This window comes from Streptopelia decaocto, assembly GCF_964273445.1.
Source record: "Streptopelia decaocto genome assembly, chromosome: 26".
Classification (NCBI taxonomy): domain Eukaryota; kingdom Metazoa; phylum Chordata; class Aves; order Columbiformes; family Columbidae; genus Streptopelia; species Streptopelia decaocto.
The window spans coordinates 1837282-1854427 of record NC_138681.1 but is presented as its reverse complement, the minus strand read 5'-3'; the positions used below and the strand labels follow the sequence as shown (position 1 = coordinate 1854427).

The window sequence follows — 17146 nt, the reverse complement described above, 5'->3', positions numbered from 1 at the left end:
CAGCTGGCGCAATAGCGCAATGGGGAGCACAGAGGCGGAGGCGTGCCTGAGTGACAGGGCTCTTCACCAACGGGAATGAGCCCTGCGCATCACGTGTCAGCCGGAGGATTGTTGAACCACTTCCGAGAGTTTCCGGCCAATGGGACTGGCGGAGTCGCGGGTCCTCGCGTTGAGCGACAGGTCTATCGCTCAATCGGGAAGCAACAGCTGGGATGGGAAAAGCCCTGATGGCCGTTCCCTTGGCCAATAGCTGCGAGAACTCGTGCTTGAAGGACAAGCTCGTTTGGCCAATAGAAAGTGGGAGGAGGTGAGCTAGCTTGATGAACAAAGCCTCCAGCCAATGAGCGGCGCGGCTGCACCGTGGGCGAGCCAGCGCCAACCACCCATAGGAAGCGGGACAAGGGGTTGAGCGGTTTGAGTGGCACCCCCACTCCCCAATGAGCACACCCCGCGGGAGGCGGGGCTCCAGCCGCGGAGCCACCAACGGCGAGTGCGAACCCCGGAGAGCGACAGCGGCGCGGACCAATCGGAGATGAGCGCGGCGGCGAGTGGCGGGCGGCTCCGCCAATGGCGCGGCGCGGGGGAGGCGGGAGCGCGGTGAGGTGGGGGGTGCGAGCCAAGCAGGAAGTGGCTGAGGAGAAGCGGCCGCCGCCGAGGGGCCTGGGCGGGAACCGGCTGCCCGCTGCACCAGGTACCGGGGCCCGCGGGCCTCACACGCTCCCGGGGGGTTTGTGGGGGACCCGGCGCATGGAGGTGGGAGCCTCGGCCTGGGGCGTTGCGGGGGGCCCGGCCGGAGGGGCCTGTGAGGGCGGGGGGGGGGGCGGGGAAGGGGCCGGTCCTGCCGCCCGCCCCGCTCGGGATGGGGGGGGTGACGGGCCCTCCCCCCGTGCCCCGGGGTGCGGCCACGATCGCCTCGTTCCCTCGTGGGTTTGGGGGGGGGGGGCAGGTGCCGTTTATCCCCGTGAGAATTTGGGGGGGGGGGGGGCAACGTTGATCCTGCCCCCTTTGGGATGGGGGAGCGGGACGGCGCTTCCCGTGGGGATTTGGGGCTGGGGGGGCGGCCCTGGGGGGGCCAAGCGCGCCCCCCAGCACTAACGTGTCTTTTTGGGGGGTGCTGCCCGTGTCCCCCCCCCCAGGGGCTCATAGTCCCCACCTGGGGACACCTGGGCCTGTCCCCCCCGTGTGACATCGCTGGGAGCAGGGGGAGTGGCCCCTGTTCAGTTCAGGGTGGGGTGAGACCCCCCCAGATCTGGGGGAGGTTTTGGGGTGGGGGGGGGGACTGTTCATATGTCCCCACACAGGTCCCGGCTTTGGGATGTGGGATTTGTTCCCTCCCATTGCTCCTGGGACCGAATCCTTCGGCTCCTGTCAATTCTCCAGCGGCAACATCTCTTGCAAATAAAGCGGTGCCTTGTTTTGGAGCCTCACCGGGGGGGGTTTCCCCCCCCGTGTGAATAAGCAATTGGGCTTTGGGATCTCAGGATCCACTCTGGTTTCTCCAGGTACCAATGGTGCTTGAGAACGGGATGTATTGGTCCCTTATCACCCCCCAACCTCCCAGGATGAGCGGTGCTGCGCCTTCCAAACAATTTTGGGGTTTGGGAGGAGGGAATCCTGCGATTACACCTGTTTTTTGGGGGGGGAGAGAATACGGGAGGTGCGGGGAGGATCCCCGGTAACACAGCCTGTGTATTTTTGGGTGTTCTTCAGGGGTTTTTGGGAGGGCCGGGGAAGCTCTAGGAAGGTCCAATGTGGCTCTAGATGCAGAAGGTTCATGGAGAGGTGGACACATCCCAAATCGGGGTCTAGATCCACCCCGACTTCCCAGAGGGAAGAAAATAAGAATAGCAAAGAGTAACAGCAGGTTCTTCTTTCCGAAGAACCTCCCGGTTTGTTGTTTGCGAGCGGGTCGGTGGTGACGATGTGATGTTTTCTTCCGTACCCCATTTCTCATCTCTCTTCTGTTTCTTGCCCGTTAATTCCTCGCCGCCGCTGTCTGTGTGTGACCCGGGTAACGGGCAGCCCTTGGGGGCTGTGATTATCTTCCCGCAATTAGTTTAATTCCAAGAGGCTTCCAGGGAGCTTTGAGAACCTCCGGACCGAGGTTTTGAGCAGCGCGTTAGGAGCTGAGCCTTATTTGTGGAGGCAGCTGCCTCAAAGGACGCGATTTTAGCGTGTTTGGGGAGGAAAATCAAATACATCACCCCACACGTGGCCTTGGCAGGGGAGCCGCTTCCCAATGCGTTCTGCCCTCAGATTTCCTGGGGTGGGCTGGAGGATGTTTGCACCCGTTTCTCTGGGTTTATTCCACCTTATCAGGTCCCCCTGGGTCTAATCCCTCCCCCTGCCAACGTGTGGTTGCCCCCTACAAGATATTTCCTAAGGCTTTAATTTATTTGTACCGTCGAGCGCCTAAGCACACACCTGGGTGCTATAAAAATAATAGTAACAAGGTGCTAACAGCGAGCGCTGTTGCGGCTCCGCGTTCCCTTCTGGCGTCATACCCAGTGGATTTTCTGTTTATAAACGGGGCGTCCTGGCCGAGTTAATAAACTTCATCTTTTCAAACCCGAAGCGATGAAATAACACGAGACCAGCGAGATGGAGATAACTCGGAATCGCTCGGAAAGGAGCCCGGGGAGGGCGACGGCCTTGGGGGATCCTGGTAAATCCTTGGGGAAAACCTCCCCGCACCGACATTGAAGCTGCTTCGTTCTGGTCGTGGCTGGCGGTGTTTAAAACTCCTTCGTTTTCCAGGCTGGCCAAATATTGGGATTTTTGGAGCTCGTCCACCGCTTGTTTGTTGTGGTGTCCCCAGAAGTCAGCAGATGGTGGAGACTTAATTCCCTTCGCCGTACGGGAATTTAATCCCCCGGCAGCCTCCGGTCGGTCTGTGCTGGGATGGGGGGACGGGGAAAAGATGAATATCCTGGTCCCTTCCCCGGGGCTGCGTCTTTTTTTGCCGGAATTCGGTGCAATCCGTGTTGAGCTGGGGAACCTGCGTTTGCTGCGTCTCATCTCTCCGCCCTTCACAGCCCCTTTTAAAAACAAAACCCCATTGAAAGACCCTATTCCCTAAAGCCTATTCCAGTATAAGTTGGGGAATGACCTATTAGAGAGCAGGGGAAAGGGAGCTGGGGGTCCTGGGGACAGCAGGGGGACCATGAGCCAGCACTGGGCCCTTGTGGCCAGGAAGCCAATGGGACCTGGGGGGGGTTAGAAGGGGGTGGTCAGTAGGTCAGAGAGGTTATTTTTCCCTCCCCTGTTGTGTCACAGACCCTGGGGTGGTTTAGTTCTTGCTGCGTGTGACCCGAACAGCAGGGAGGGGTCCCCAATAAGCCACCTTGTGCAGAATGAAGTTTCTTAATGAATTGCAGCAATTCTAGGTCTGGGCCTCTTGGCCGTCTGGTTGTTTTGGAGACGACGCTTGAAGCAACAGGGCAGCCCAGGCTGACGGATGCTGCTCCCTTGAGAATAACGTGATTTGATTTTGTTTGTCTGGGGATGAACAGGATCAAAACCAAGGGCAAATAATTCACCCTCCGCACCGCAAACCTCATTGAAATGGTGGGGGTGCTGCTAGGGGGGAGAAAATAGATCGATTTCCTTATGGTGCTTTAAAGTGGGGCGCTGGGGGTGTGAGACGAGGGGCAGGGTTTAAAAAGGAGGAATTTATGGCTGCTGAGCTGAACCGGAGCAGCGTGGGTGCACGGCTCGGCAGCCGAGGGCTCCGTGCTCCTTTCTTTGGGGGTTTTTGTGTGAAGGGGAATGGCTGGAGCTGCGGAAACGTCCGTCTCGCTTGGCTCCGGCGCAGGGTCTGCTGCTTGGGGAGGAAGGGGCTGTGGGCCCTGGCGAAGCCGCCGCGCCAGGGAGATGCTGGAACCCTTGGGATGGTGCCCAGACTCCTCGGGAGATGCTGGAACCCTTGGGATGATGCCCAGACCCCACAGGAGATGCTGGACCCCAGTGTGAGGTGCCGGATCCCTATGGAGATGCCCAGACCCCTCAGGAGATGCTGGACCCTTTTGGAGACGCTGGACCCCTTGGAATGATGCCCAGACCCCTCAGGAGATGCTGGACCCCACTGTGAGATGTCGGACCCCTCAGGAGATGCTGGACCCCACTGCGAGATATCGGATCCCTCAGGAGATGCTGGACCCCACTGCGAGATATCGGATCCCTCAGGAGATGCTGGACCCCACTGCGAGATGTCAGATCCCTCAGGAGATGCTGGACCCCACTGTGAGATACCCAGACCCCTATGGAGATGCCAGACTCCACTGTGAGATGCTGGAGCCCTCAGGAGATGCCCAGACCCCACTGTGAGATGCCTGAACCCTTTGGGAGATGCCAGACCCCTTGGGATGATGCCCAGACCCCACTGTGAGACGCCCAGACCCCTCAGGAGATGCGGGACCCCTCGGAGATGCCGGCCCCGGCTCCGCATTGGCCAGGGACCTGTTGAGATGTTAATGCGGCGGGATGGCTGAGCCGAGCACAATGGAGCACAAACCATGCGCATAATGGCCGGAGTTCTAATCCCCGGCTGCAGCGAAAACAATGCCCAGGGTTTCAAATGGCCCCCGATCGCGATAGTACCTGCTGCCCAAGGGGAGAAAGACACAAAGGAAGGATGGACGGACAGACAGAGCCCTTTCCAAGGCATGGCAGCAGCAGGGTGCAGGCTCATCTCCAGAGAGGCAGTGGATTTAATTGGGGAAAATTAATAATTAAACTCTTGAAGCGCCTTAAAGTGACTGTTCTCGCCCTGCCCATCGGTGACTGACAGCGGGATGGACCAGACCCCTGTGAGATGGACCAGACCCCTGTGGGATGGACCAGAGATGTGCAGGATGGACCAGACCCCTGTGGGATTCAGCAGCTGAGATCCCAGCAAGAAAAAGGGGGGACCTGCCACTGCAGACCCCCCCAAAACCATCCGAGCGGAGCCTGGGCCTCGGGAAGGTGCGACCAGAGAGGGAACGAGCAGCCGAGAGGTTCCCCGAGTTCACAGAATGCGGAGGAACCAGCCGTAAGGAGAAAAATATCCCAGAGCATCACCAGTTGCAGCCAGATCTGCACCCCCGCGGTGCTGGGGGTGCTGAGGAGTTCGGTGCTGGGTTTGGGGAGTTATTTCTCTCCCCAAAAGAACCTCCTGAAGTCACACAGGACGCGGTGGGTGCTGGTTCTTGTTTAACCAGCCGGTGTTGCTGTCGTTCCCCCCTTCCCCGCACACCCTCTGCTCCTTGTGAAACCCGAGACCGCTCTCTGTCCCTTCCTCCCCCTTTTTTAACCTTTTTAATGCTTTTTCCCCCCTCTCGGCTCCATCCAGCGGCTCCTTCCCATCAGGTCAGCGCCAAACTGGGGTTCCTGGTGCGAGGGGACGGCGACGCCGTTTGCGAATTGTGCCGGATGAGCAAGTTCTGAGGGGATCAGGAGGCAGAGAAACATCCCACGCTGTGATTTGGAAACTGGATCACAGAACAAGTGGGATCCGAACAGGCTCCGGATTGTGTGACGTGTAAACGCTCCTTCCTCCATCCCCAAAACAGGGAGGAGGAGAAAAGCAGCCGCGGGAGATTTAACACCAGATCCATAGATTTTAATTTCGGATCCACGGGCGCGGAGTTAAATAAATACAAGCGCTCTTAACGTGAACCTCCATCGCTCTTCTGTGTTATCTCTTCGTGAGCTGGCGGAATCCCTTCTGCTCGTTGTGTTAGCGAAACTAATTAGTTCTAATTAGTTCTGGACGGTAGCGAGGGGCGGCCGACGATCGGTGGTGCTGGAGAACCTGGTGCTGCTGGGGATCGCAGGACGTGGTGCTCATTAGGACGTGGTGCTCGTTAGGACGTTCCCAACCCGTTTCTTGCCTAAGAAGGAAATGCTGTTTGGAGATGGAGAGAAAAACCCCGTCCTTGTGTAGATTGAGCATATGGGGGTCACCAGCCTGTGTTTTCCAAAATCCTGCTGGGTATTTCCAACTGAGCTCGGTGTCAAACTGATGATAACGCTTAAAATCCTTTCCCCTCTGAAATCTGGTTGATTTTTCCTCCGGTCGGCCGGTAAAATGACACTGTTCTGCATCACCTGCCAAATACCAGGTTGGTTTCAGCATCTCGTTGTGGGAAGGAGCTCCGGCCGCTCTCGGGAGTTTTCCTCTTTGGAGCAGGGACAGACCCAACCCAAACCATCTAAACCAAACTTATCGAAACTGCGTTTCTCATCCCAAAACAAAGCAAAGTTGCGTCTATCTCACACAATCCACGTAACCGGGCTCGGCGGAGCCGCACGGCCGCCGTGCCGGGGGGCAGATGCCGCCCATCCTTTCCCTCTGCATCAACCGCTTTGCTTTCCTTGCGCACCAGTTGCCGGGGAGGATTTGGAGGCAGCGAAACGGAGAAAAGCTGCGCCAGGTGCTATGAGTTTGTCGCTTGGGGAATTTGCCCCCGTCCTCCCCCCTCGGGTTCCTCTGAAGATTGTATAACACCCGCCGCTCGTTTGGCTCATTAAAACCAGTTGTTCTCACCGCTGACAAAGGGCCGCGGCTTTTTAGCAAGGGATCGGTTTTAAAACAGCGCACGAGAGGCGGCGATTCCCTCCCGCCTCACCCTGTCCTTGTCGCTTTGTGTTTTGCAGGTACCTGCGGGCGGATTTGTTCTCCTGCGGTGGCGGCGGAGGGGCCGGCAGCAGCGGCGCAGGGCCAGGCTTTGTCCAGCGTTTCCTCCGTGCCTCGGAAGCTAATCCCGGCCGTCACGTGGTGCCGGCGGCGCAGCCGTTCCCGCTGGCCTCGGACGCGGTGAGCAGGGCCGGGGGCTTAAACCCGGCTTAACTTCATCCCGGAGTCGCCTTTCCACGGGTGATTTTGCTCGCCGTTTCGGTGCGAACTCGCCGCCGAGGGTCAGGAAGGGAAACAGGAAAAGCAGCTTTTAAAAATAGCAAGCCCTTGAAATAGTCGCGGCGTTCGGCCTCTTTTGTGCGAAGCGCGGCGGCTCCCGCTCGCCCGGTGCCCCCCGGTCCCGGCGCCAAAACCGCGCGGCGGGGAACCCGGTGGGTGCTCTCGGCGTCGAGGGTGAGTCTGCAAACCCCTGTATCGCTACCGGAGCCGGGCCCGAGCGGAGTTTTGCTCGCGACACGTGGCAAAGCGGAGCCCGAAAACCCCGGGAGCGCTTTAGGGGCGTCCTCGGAGTACATTTAAACGCAACCCAGCGTGGGAGACGGGGACTCGCCCCCGACGCGGCGTCGGGAGGAGGATGCGGAGCGGTGACGGGTGAGCGGTCGCACCAGCCGATGGCACAAGCAGAGTTTGCGCATTTCGGGGTGTTTGAAGCAGGGAAAGGGGCCGAAGTGTCGTCAGCTCAAACAGCACAAGCAAATAAGCTTTGCTTTCAAGGGAGGCTTGGCTCGTCTCGTTAGTTTAGCTGCGAGCCTCGTTAACTCGCAGGGGGTTGCTGTGAATCCCCTCAACCAGACTGATTCGCGCTCTGCGTTAGCCCAGCGCATGTTTTCTGCCTTGTTAATCCCAGCTTGGCGTTAGTTAGTCTGAGCTTCACCTGGGACAGTCCCTGGGGGGATAATCTGGTGGAAACACCTGAGCTCGGTTGGATTTGGGGGAGAAACACCTGGGTGGCTGCAGGTGGAATCTGCTCTTCCTTACGCCTCCTGCTCTTCGGAAAGGCAGAAACCTAAGCCTGGCAGCGTTAGAACTGCGTCCTTTCCCAGCTAAAACCCGGCACATCCCAGGTTTAATTAGGTGCTGATTGCACGCGCGTAGGGCGGGATGTGGGGGTGGTTTTGTGATTAACGCAAAACTGGCTCTTTCTGCCCCAAAGCGAAAGGCGGGTGCTGGGGTTTGTGTTTGTGATGCTGCTAACGGGCTTTGCGGATCTCAGCCTAAGTCCAGCCTTTGCTGGGAGAGCAGCTGGTTTTAGCTTTGGGGTGGGAAAAGGGGGTCTTTGGGGTCAGAGGGGATCTTTGGGGTGAGAAGGGGATCTTTAGAGTGCAAGAAGAGGATCTTTGGGGTGGAAAAAGGGGATCTTTGGGGTGGAAAAGGGGGATCTATAGGGTCAGAAGGGATCTTTGGGGTGGGAAAAGGGGATCTTTGGGGTGGGAAAAGGGGATCTTTGGGGTCAGGGGGGATCTTTGGGGTGGGAAGAGGATATTTGGGGTCAGAAGGGGATCTTTGGGGTGGAAGAAGGGGATCTTTGGGGTGGAAAAAGGGGATCTTTGGGGTCAGAAGGGGTCTTTGGGGTGGAAAAAGGGGATCTTTGGGGTCAGAAAGGGATCTTTAGAGTGCAAGAAGAGGATCTTTGAGGTGGAAAAGGGGCGTCTTTAGGGTGGAAGTAGGAGATCTTTGGGGTGGAAGGAGATCTTGAGGGTGGACAAAGGGGATCTCTGGGGTCAGAAGGGATCTTTGGGGTGGAAAAGGGGATCTCTGGGGTGGGAAGGAATCTCTGGTTTCAGGCAGGATTGCCGAGCGGGGATTTTCACACATGGAGTCCACCGGGCTCTTAACTTAGAGCCGGGACATAGTTGCTCCCATTGGGGCTGTTTCCACACAAAGCCGATGCTTCTTGAGCTCGGTTTCTGCGGGAAGACGGTTCAGGGCTCTTAACCACTGAGGTTAAAAATACCCCCGCGCCGGCTTCGTTTCACCGAAGAAAACAGCGCTTTTGCCTGAGGAAATAGGTGTGTTTTGAGCTACCAAAATAACCTGGCTCTTCCCATCTCGTCCCCTTGCCAACCGACTCCAAATTGTGCCTCAGAAGGGGCCGAACAGGGCACTTTAGACTTGGGATTACTAAGAACAGCAAAACAAATCCAACCCAACCTTTGTGGAGTTGAGAGCGGTACGTCAATACTATAATTCCTGCCGTAAAGCTTTTAAACCAGAGGTGGAGGATCCACAATCCGTGCTGCTTGTAAAGCGGGGATGATAGCAGGAGATGCGGTCGGCCAAGATCAATGGTTAAAGGCCAAAAAAAGGCCAGAAACTTGGGCTTTGAGGGGGTTTAACTGCACCACACGGGTTAAACCTCTGCCTGGGCTTTGGAGGGGTTTAATTGAACCACGTGGGTTAAACCTCTACCTGGGCTTTGGGGGGGTTTAACTAAACCACGCAGGTTAAACCTCTGCCTGGGCTTTGGGGGGGTTTAATTAAACCATGTGGGTTAAACCTTTGCCTGGGCTTTGGGGGGGTTTAACTGAACCACACGGGTTAAACCTCTGCCTAGGCTTTGGGGGTTTTAACTAAGCTACGTGGGTTAAACCTCTGCCTGGGCTTTGCGGGGTTTAACTCAACCATGAGGGTTAAACCTCTGCCTGGGATTTGGGGTGGTTTAACTCAACCATGAGGGTTAAACCTCTGCCTAGGCTTTGGGGGTTTTAACTAAGCTACGTGGGTTAAACCTCTGCCTGGGCTTTGCGGGGTTTAACTCAACCATGAGGGTTAAACCTCTGCCTGGGCTTTGGGGTGGTTTAACTCAACCATGAGGGTTAAACCTCTGCCTGAGCTTTGCAGGGGTTTAACCAAACCACGTGGGAATCCCTCCCCGCAGCTTTTCCCGCGATATTTGTCGTCCCTGTCCCACCCAGCGCAGGGACAGCCGCTTGTTCTCCTAAATCAGACTCTTTCCTGCTGTCTAAGCCGCGTCCCCCAGCTGCAGCTTAACCCTGGGATTCCACACCCAGCCCGCGGCGCCGGGAGGGACGTTATTCCCTTTGTGCTGCAGCTTTGAAACCTGTTGCCACGTCTCCCCTCGGCCTCCCCCATTTCTCCTCCCTTCCCTCCCCAGCCCGCGCGCTCAAGGTCTCTGAGATATCCGAGTCTCCTGGTTCCCTTGAGCCCGGCCTTGGGGAGGCCGGACGGGGCCTCCGTCACAGCGGGTGATGGATTGCGACCCGCTGATCCTTGTTCTCAGCGGATGGCGATGCGGATCCATCCGAACCGCTCTAGTTTAGTCTAGAGACGAGGAGGCTCAGAGGTGAGCTCAGCACTCTCTAGAACTACCTGAAGGGCAGTTCTAGCCAGGGGGGGATTGGGCTCTTCTCCCAGGCATCAGCAATAGGACAAGGGGCCATGGGCTTCAACTCTGCCAGGGGAAATTGAGGCTGGAGATTAGAAAGCAATTCTGTGCAGAGAGAGTGGTCAGGATTGGAATGGCTGCCCAGGGAGGTGCTGGACTCGCCGGCCCTGGAGGTTTTTAAACTGAGATTGGACATGGCACTTAGTGCCGTGATCTAGTAAACGGACTGGAGTTGGACCAAGGGTTGGACTCGATGATCTCTGAGGTCTTTTCCAACCCAGTCGATTCTGTGATTCTGTGAACCATCTGCCGTCCTGGCCGGGGATCAAAAACACCATCCGCAACCAAACGGAGCGAAAAAGGGGTGAAAAGCGGTTCCGAGGGGGTTTTGCGCTTTGCGTGGGGCTCTGGAGAAGCACATCCCACCCACGGCTCTGTTTTGTGCCTCTGGTGGCTTCACCCCCGTGCCCACGGTGCTGACGCTCATCTCTTTGCTCTCTCGCAGACTCCGCCGCATTCCCCACCATGGGTGACATGAAAACCCCGGATTTTGACGACCTCCTGGCAGCTTTCGACATTCCCGACATCGACGCCAACGAGGCCATTCATTCCGGCCATGAGGACGCCGACGCTCACATCAAACAGGTCCCCGTGGAGCCGGGACCCCCCGACCACGTCCTCCCGCACGCCGACATCACGGCCGTCAGCGTGATCGTGAAGAACACGGTCTGTCCCGAGCAGCTGGACGCCCTGGACGGGCGCAGCAAGGATGGACACGTCCTCGGGTCTCGCTTGCTGCAAAACGGCTTCGGCGCCGCCGAAATACCCCGCTCCCCCCCGGCCAGGTCTGCGGAAGCCTCTTCCAACGGGGAGTGTTGGGGGAAAGAAAAAGGCCCCAAACCCTTGGATATTTTCTCCCATTTTAGCCCCGATCCCAACGAAGACAACGCCGCCAACCTGATCGACAGAGCCCGCGAGTGCAAAGCCAAGGAGAAATCGCTCGCCGTGCCCTCCCTGTCTCCGTCGCCCACGCCGGCGCTCGACTGCAAGGAGCCCATGAGAGAGAGCGCCGAGAACATGCCCCCCCCGTTCCCCGCGGCCTTCGAGCCAGGCCAGGCCGGGGGTGCCGCGTCCCCCCCCGCCATCGCCTGCATCAAGAAGGAGGAGTCGGACTCGGAGGAGACGTGCCGGGAGCGCAGCCCCAAGGGCCTGGCCGCTGCCTTGGGGGACAGTCCCTTGGACCACCTGAAATCCGTCACCGTTCGCTACGCCGCCGATGATTCTCCCATCGCCACCTGGCCCGGTTCTGACCCAAATCTTGACGGCGGCACCGCCAACGTCGCCGAGGTGAAACACTCGCCTGTCAGCCCCCACGAGCCCTTCTACAAACCCTCCTCGCCCGTCGTGCAGAGCCCCAGGCTCCCCCCATCCCCAAAGCAGCTGGACGGCCTCAAGGAAGAGCACCAAGTCCTGGAGAAGTCGATGGGAAGCCCGCAGAGCATGTCGAGCGCCGAGGAAGAGGAGGAGGAAGAAGACAACAACAACGATTCCCCTTCTTCCAACTCCTCGCGGCCCCTGAAGGTGCGGATCAAAACCATCAAAACGTCTTGCGGCAGCATCACCAGGACGGTGACCAGGGTGTCGTCGGATTCCGAGCCGGGCTCCGCCAAGGGCCCGGCCGAGCAGAGCTCCCAGGACGCGGCCCTTGAGGTGTCGGCCGAGAAGGACGAGGGGATAGCGCTGGAGGCGCCCAAGGAGAAAACGGAGCTTTCCAGCCCCTTGAAAACCATCGAGGGGCCAAAAATCGTCAGCGTCCAGCTCGGCAACGGCACCAAGCTCAAAGGGACCGTCCTGCCCGTGTCCACCATCCAGAACGCCAGCAGTGCCATGCTGATCGCCGCCAGCGTGGCCCAGCAGAAATCCGTGGTGCTGCCGGCCAAGACGGGCAAAGCCGTGGCCAAGAACATCATCAACCTGGTGCCGCAGAGCCTGCCCAAGGCCGACACCAGGACCAACGCCAGCACGGTGACACAGACCGCCACCATCACCACCACCGCCAACCAGAAGGTCAACGGCACCACGGTGGTGATGGTGCAGCCGCAGAAACCATCCCCGACCGTGGCGGGCACCGTCATCTCCCGCAGCCAGTCCAGCCTGGTGGAAGCCTTCAACAAGATCCTCAACAGCAAGAACCTCTTGCCCACCTATAAACCCAACCTGAACCCGCCGGCCGACGCCAGCCTGGCCCTGCCGCCCTTCGGCTACCGCTGCCTGGAGTGCGGCGACTCCTTCGCCCTGGAGAAGAGCCTGGCGCGGCACTACGACCGGCGCAGCATGCGCATCGAGGTGACCTGCAACCACTGCACCAAGCGCCTCGTCTTCTTCAACAAGTGCAGCCTGCTGCTGCACGCCCGCGAGCACAAGGACAAGGGCCTGGTGATGCAGTGCTCCCACCTCGTCATGCGCCCCATCGCCCTGGACCAGATGATCGGCCAGCCCGACATCACCCCCCTGGTCTCGGTGACGTCCTTCCCCGCCGGCAAGGTGACCGGCGTGACGCAGGACGCCTTGGTGGCAGCCAACGGGGCGCAGGAGCTGCCCATCCTGCCGCTGGGCAGCGGCTCGGAGCCGAGCAGCTACAGCTGCTTCAGGTGCCTGGAGTGCAAGGAGCAGTGCAAGGACAAAGCCGGGCTGGCGGCGCATTTCCAGCAGGCCGTGACCACGGGGACGACCAGCAGCACGGTACGTGGGGGCCGCTTACGGCAAAACCTCGCCGGGGCTCCACGTGTGATTTGGGCAGCGCCCGCTTGAGTTCTGCCAACATAAAACCCGTGCGGGAAGGAAACGCAGGAGCCGGGGGCCCATTTACGACTGTAAGGGGCTGGTGGTGGTTGTTGGCTGGGGAGGGATCGCGGCTCCTGGGTGCCGGAGCCATGTTAGAGCCACGGGCACCGCTTCCCCTTCTGCCGCCTCGAGGCACAAATGGAGTCTGGAGAAACCCCGGGGGGGGTGTTTGGGTTATTTTTTGATTTCCTCCCTCCTCGCCAGCCAACCTGGAGCCCCCGGGTGCTTCCCGCTGCTCTGTCGGCAGCAGCGGCCGGATTAACACCGCGACCTTTCCAAGATGAGGGGAACGTGTCCGCAGCGGAGCCCTGTCCTCCCTGCACCTTTCCCCTTGTCCGGAGCCCCCGGTTTCCTTTGCTGTTTCCTGGTAACTCTGTTTACTCCGGAGCCGCTCCAACGCAGATATTGAGGAGGAGGGAGCCCTGGGATCCTGTGCTCCTCCCCAGGAGCTGCTGCTCGCAGGGAGGATTCCTCGCTCCCGTCCCCTCCTTCCCTTCCTCAGTTTGCTCTGGGAATCGTGGCTTTTGGGGCAGCTCCTGCAGGAAGCTCCAGCTCTTTCCTCTGCTCCTTGTCGGCTTTTCCCCTGTGTCCGTATCCCGGGCTTGGAATGAGTTTTGACGTTGTTTTGGCGGCCGGTCCCCAGCAAACCCTCAACACACATGATGTTTGGGACCTGTCTGTGGCGATGAGGCTGGAAAAGGCGTGTGAAACGCCCTCAAAAATTCCCCAACAAGCTGTTACCAGCAGATTGTCCCCTAAAACACGCCTGGCAGAGTCCCGGCGCTTCTCTTCCCCCCTTTTCGGGTGTTACAGGTTGTCGGCGGGACGTGGAAAAGGCTGAAATAAAGCCCTTCTTGTGGTTCCGCGCCGGGCTGAGCCGCTCGCCGCTCCTCTCCCCGCAGGTTTGCACGACGTGCCCCATGATCATGTCCAACCGCTGCAGCTTCAACGCCCACCAGCGCATGCACAAGAACCGCCCGCCCCACGTCTGCCCCGAGTGCGGGGGGAATTTCCTCCTGGCCAACTTCGAGACGCACCTGAAGGAAGCGTGTCTGCACTTCTCCCGCAGGGTCGGCTACAGGTACGGCCCCCGGGGGACACCGGGGACCGCGGGGACAGTCCCAGAGCTGCCACAGGGTGTTTGGGGGTCCCTGTTCCTTCTCCCCAGTGGTGCTGAGGGTGAAGGTCTCGATTAGGGGAAAGGGACGTGGGGACAGCAGGGGGACCATGAGCCAGCACTGGGCCCTTGTGGCCAGGAAGCCAATGGGACCTGGGCGGGGTTAGAAGGGGGTGGTCAGTAGGTCAGAGAGGTTCTCTTGCCCCTCTGCTCTGCCCTTGAATAAAGGGTTGAGTTCAGATATTAACAGGACATACTTGGGGAACATATATGTATACATAGTGTAATATATACACCATAGCACCCTGAGAACGCCCCATCTGGTCTGATCTGGGAAGCTAAGCAGGGTCGGGCCCGGTCAGTACTTGGATGGGAGACCAGCTGGGAACAGCGGGTGCTGTGGGCTGAGCCAGCACTGGGCCCTTGTGGCCAGGAAGCCAATGGGACCTGGGGGGGGTTAGAAGGGGGTGGTCAGTAGATCAGAGAGGTTCTCCTGCCCCTCTGCTCTGCCCTGGGGAGACCAAAAGGGATAATGGGTGCAAACTGCAACACAGGAGGTTCCGCTGGAAGATGAGAAGCAACTTGTTGGGGTGAGGGTGGCAGAGCCTGGCCCAGGCTGCCCAGGGAGGGTGTGGAGTCTCCTTCTCTGCAGACATTCCAACCCCCTGGACACCTTCCTGTGTCACCTCCTCAGGTGTCCCAGCTGCGCCGTGGTCTTCGGTGGGGTCAACTCCATCAAGTCGCACATCCAGACGTCCCACTGCGAGGTGTTCCACAAGTGCCCCATCTGCCCCATGGCCTTCAAGTCGGCCCCCAGCGCCCACGCGCACGTCTACACGCAGCACCCCGGCTTCAGCAACCAGCAGTCCAAGTGAGTGCTCCCCACGCCTCGCCGGCAGAGACGGGAGGTTGAGGTTGGAAATTTGGGGGTAATGTCTTCTGTTGGGTGTTGGACCAGGCTGCCCAGGGCAGTGCTGGAGTCACCATCCCTGGAGGGCTGGACAGACGGACATGAGGTTCTCAGGACATGGGGCAGGGACAGGGCTGGGTTATGGTTGGACTCCATGATCTGGAGGGTCTTGTCCAACCAAAATGGTGATTCTGTGATCATGGAAGGGTTTGGGTTGGGAGGGACCTTCAAAGACCATCTGGTCATGGGCAGGGACATCTCCAGCAGGTCAGGGACATCCAACCAGATCAGAGACATCCCAAACAGATCAGGGACATCTCCAACAGATCAGGGATGTCCCCAATCAGACCAGGTTGCTCAGGGCCCATCAAACTTGACCTTGGATGTTCTCAGGGATGGTTCAGCCACCACCTCTCTGGGCAACCTGGTTTTCCCACCCTCAGCATCAAAAATGGAGTTTGGAGATGGGATCTTGGGGATGATTCTTCCCCAAAGGGCTGTGGGGCATTGGAACAGGCTGCCCAGGGCAGTGCTGGAGTCACCATCCCTGGAGGGTTGGACAGACGGACATGAGGTTCTCAGGACATGGGGCAGTGCCAGAGCTGGGTTATGGTTGAACTTTTCCAACCTCAACGACGTTTCTTGGCATCCTCTCCTCCTTACGCACGACGTTTTCACAGCGTTACTGCTTTACAGAAAGCGACGCTAAAACATCTTCGTTCCCTCCTTAATCAGCACCGCACAAATCACTCTTTAGATCCCGCTATCTCAGCGATCGCTTAGCAAACCGCGTTACTCATCGTTTATTTCACTTTAACGAATACCATTCCAAGAACAAGGAGCGCGGGACGTTGTGGGAGGAGCTGGGAGCGCGGTCTCGCCGCACCCGGGGCTGCTCCTTCCCCTCAGTGCCGCTGTTTTCCCCCCCCAGGATGATTTACAAGTGCGCCATGTGCGACACCGTCTTCACCCACAAGCCGCTGCTCTCCTCCCACTTCGACCAGCACCTGCTCAACCAGCGCGTCAGCGTCTTCAAGTGCCCGGACTGCCCGCTGCTCTTCGCGCAGAAGCGCACCATGCTGGAGCACCTCAAGGTGACGCTCTCACCGTCCCGCCGCTTGATTTTTATATAAATATCGGAGAATTCTCGCACACCGGGGGCTGGGTTGAAGGGTGGGCGACCTGCTGATGCAGCAGGGCCCTGCGATCTGGTTCCCTTGTCCCAAAACACAAGATGAGCCTGTTGTTGCAGGTTGGGGTGCGCGGGGTTTTCCTTCCAGCCCCAGCCACCCACCGCCACCCTCTCTGCTTTCCAGAACACTCACCAGCCCCAGAAGCCCAAGGAAGACCTGGCCAAGAAGGTGGCCGTCCTGCTGACGCCCAAACAGGAGCCCATTGAAACCCCCGTGTCCAAGATCTCGGAGGAATCGTCGTCGTCCACGGAGGAGGACGAGCCCCCCAGCTCCCCCGAGCTGCGCAAGACCAAGCGGAGCCGCTTCCAGCGCAAAACGGGCAACAAGTCCAAGGGCAGCGGGTGGACGTGCGGCGTTTGCCACTCCTGGTTCCCGGAGCGCGACGAGTACGTGTCCCACATGAAGAAAGACCACGGCAAGGTGAGGAGAAGGACAGCGGGGGGGTGGGGAGGGTTTGGGGAGCCCCCCGGTGCGGCGCCCACCCGCAGCTTTGTGTCTCGCAGTCGGTGAAGAAGTTCCCGTGCCACCTGTGCGAGCGCTCGTTCTGCTCCGCGCCCAGCCTGCGCCGACACGTGCGCGTCAACCACGAGGGGATCAAGCGCGTCTATCCCTGCCGGTAACGCCGCGGCTCCGGGGTGGCGCTGGGGGCGACGCGGTTCCTTCTGGGAAGCTGGTGATGGAGATTGAATAGGAGATAGGAGGGAAAGGAGGCACCGGGGGGGGGGTTGTACTTTCTAAAGGGATGTGGATGAGGAGGTTTGGGGCGGCGTGGGGACGCTGGGGTTCGGCTTCCATCGCTCCATCGCCTTCTTGGCCCTGCAGATATTGCACGGAGGGCAAACGCACCTTCAGCAGCCGCCTCATCCTGGAGAAACACATCCAGGTGCGCCACGGGATCAAAGTGACCGACCAGCCCAAGAGCCAGGAGGTCGTGATCGCCCGCATCGGCGCCGGCGCCGCGCAGGTACGAGGCCCCTCGGGGCGCTGGCGGAGGGTTTGGGCGGGTTCAAGGTGTCCGAGGACGCGAGGACCCCCCGGCGCGGGCCGGGGCGCGGGC

At 59.3% G+C, this 17146-nt stretch overlaps 1 protein-coding gene across 6 annotated transcripts in view; it reads left to right on the top strand.

Moving 5' to 3' along the window:
* The first annotated feature begins 214 nt into the window (after positions 1 to 214).
* The window catches only part of ZNF687 (zinc finger protein 687), a 19449-nt gene continuing 2517 nt past the window's right edge, over positions 215 to 17146 (top strand). The window contains exons 1-9 of one of the 6 annotated variants that reach the window (XM_082073090.1): positions 607 to 691; positions 6640 to 6799; positions 10531 to 12767; positions 13772 to 13950; positions 14681 to 14857; positions 15828 to 15990; positions 16213 to 16509; positions 16593 to 16705; positions 16912 to 17053. In XM_082073090.1, the coding sequence (XP_081929216.1) occupies positions 10551 to 12767; positions 13772 to 13950; positions 14681 to 14857; positions 15828 to 15990; positions 16213 to 16509; positions 16593 to 16705; positions 16912 to 17053 (3288 nt within the window). In that variant the 5' untranslated portion in view covers positions 607 to 691; positions 6640 to 6799; positions 10531 to 10550. The other 5 variants (XM_082073092.1, XM_082073091.1, XM_082073095.1 and 2 more) reach the window with 5 other exon arrangements.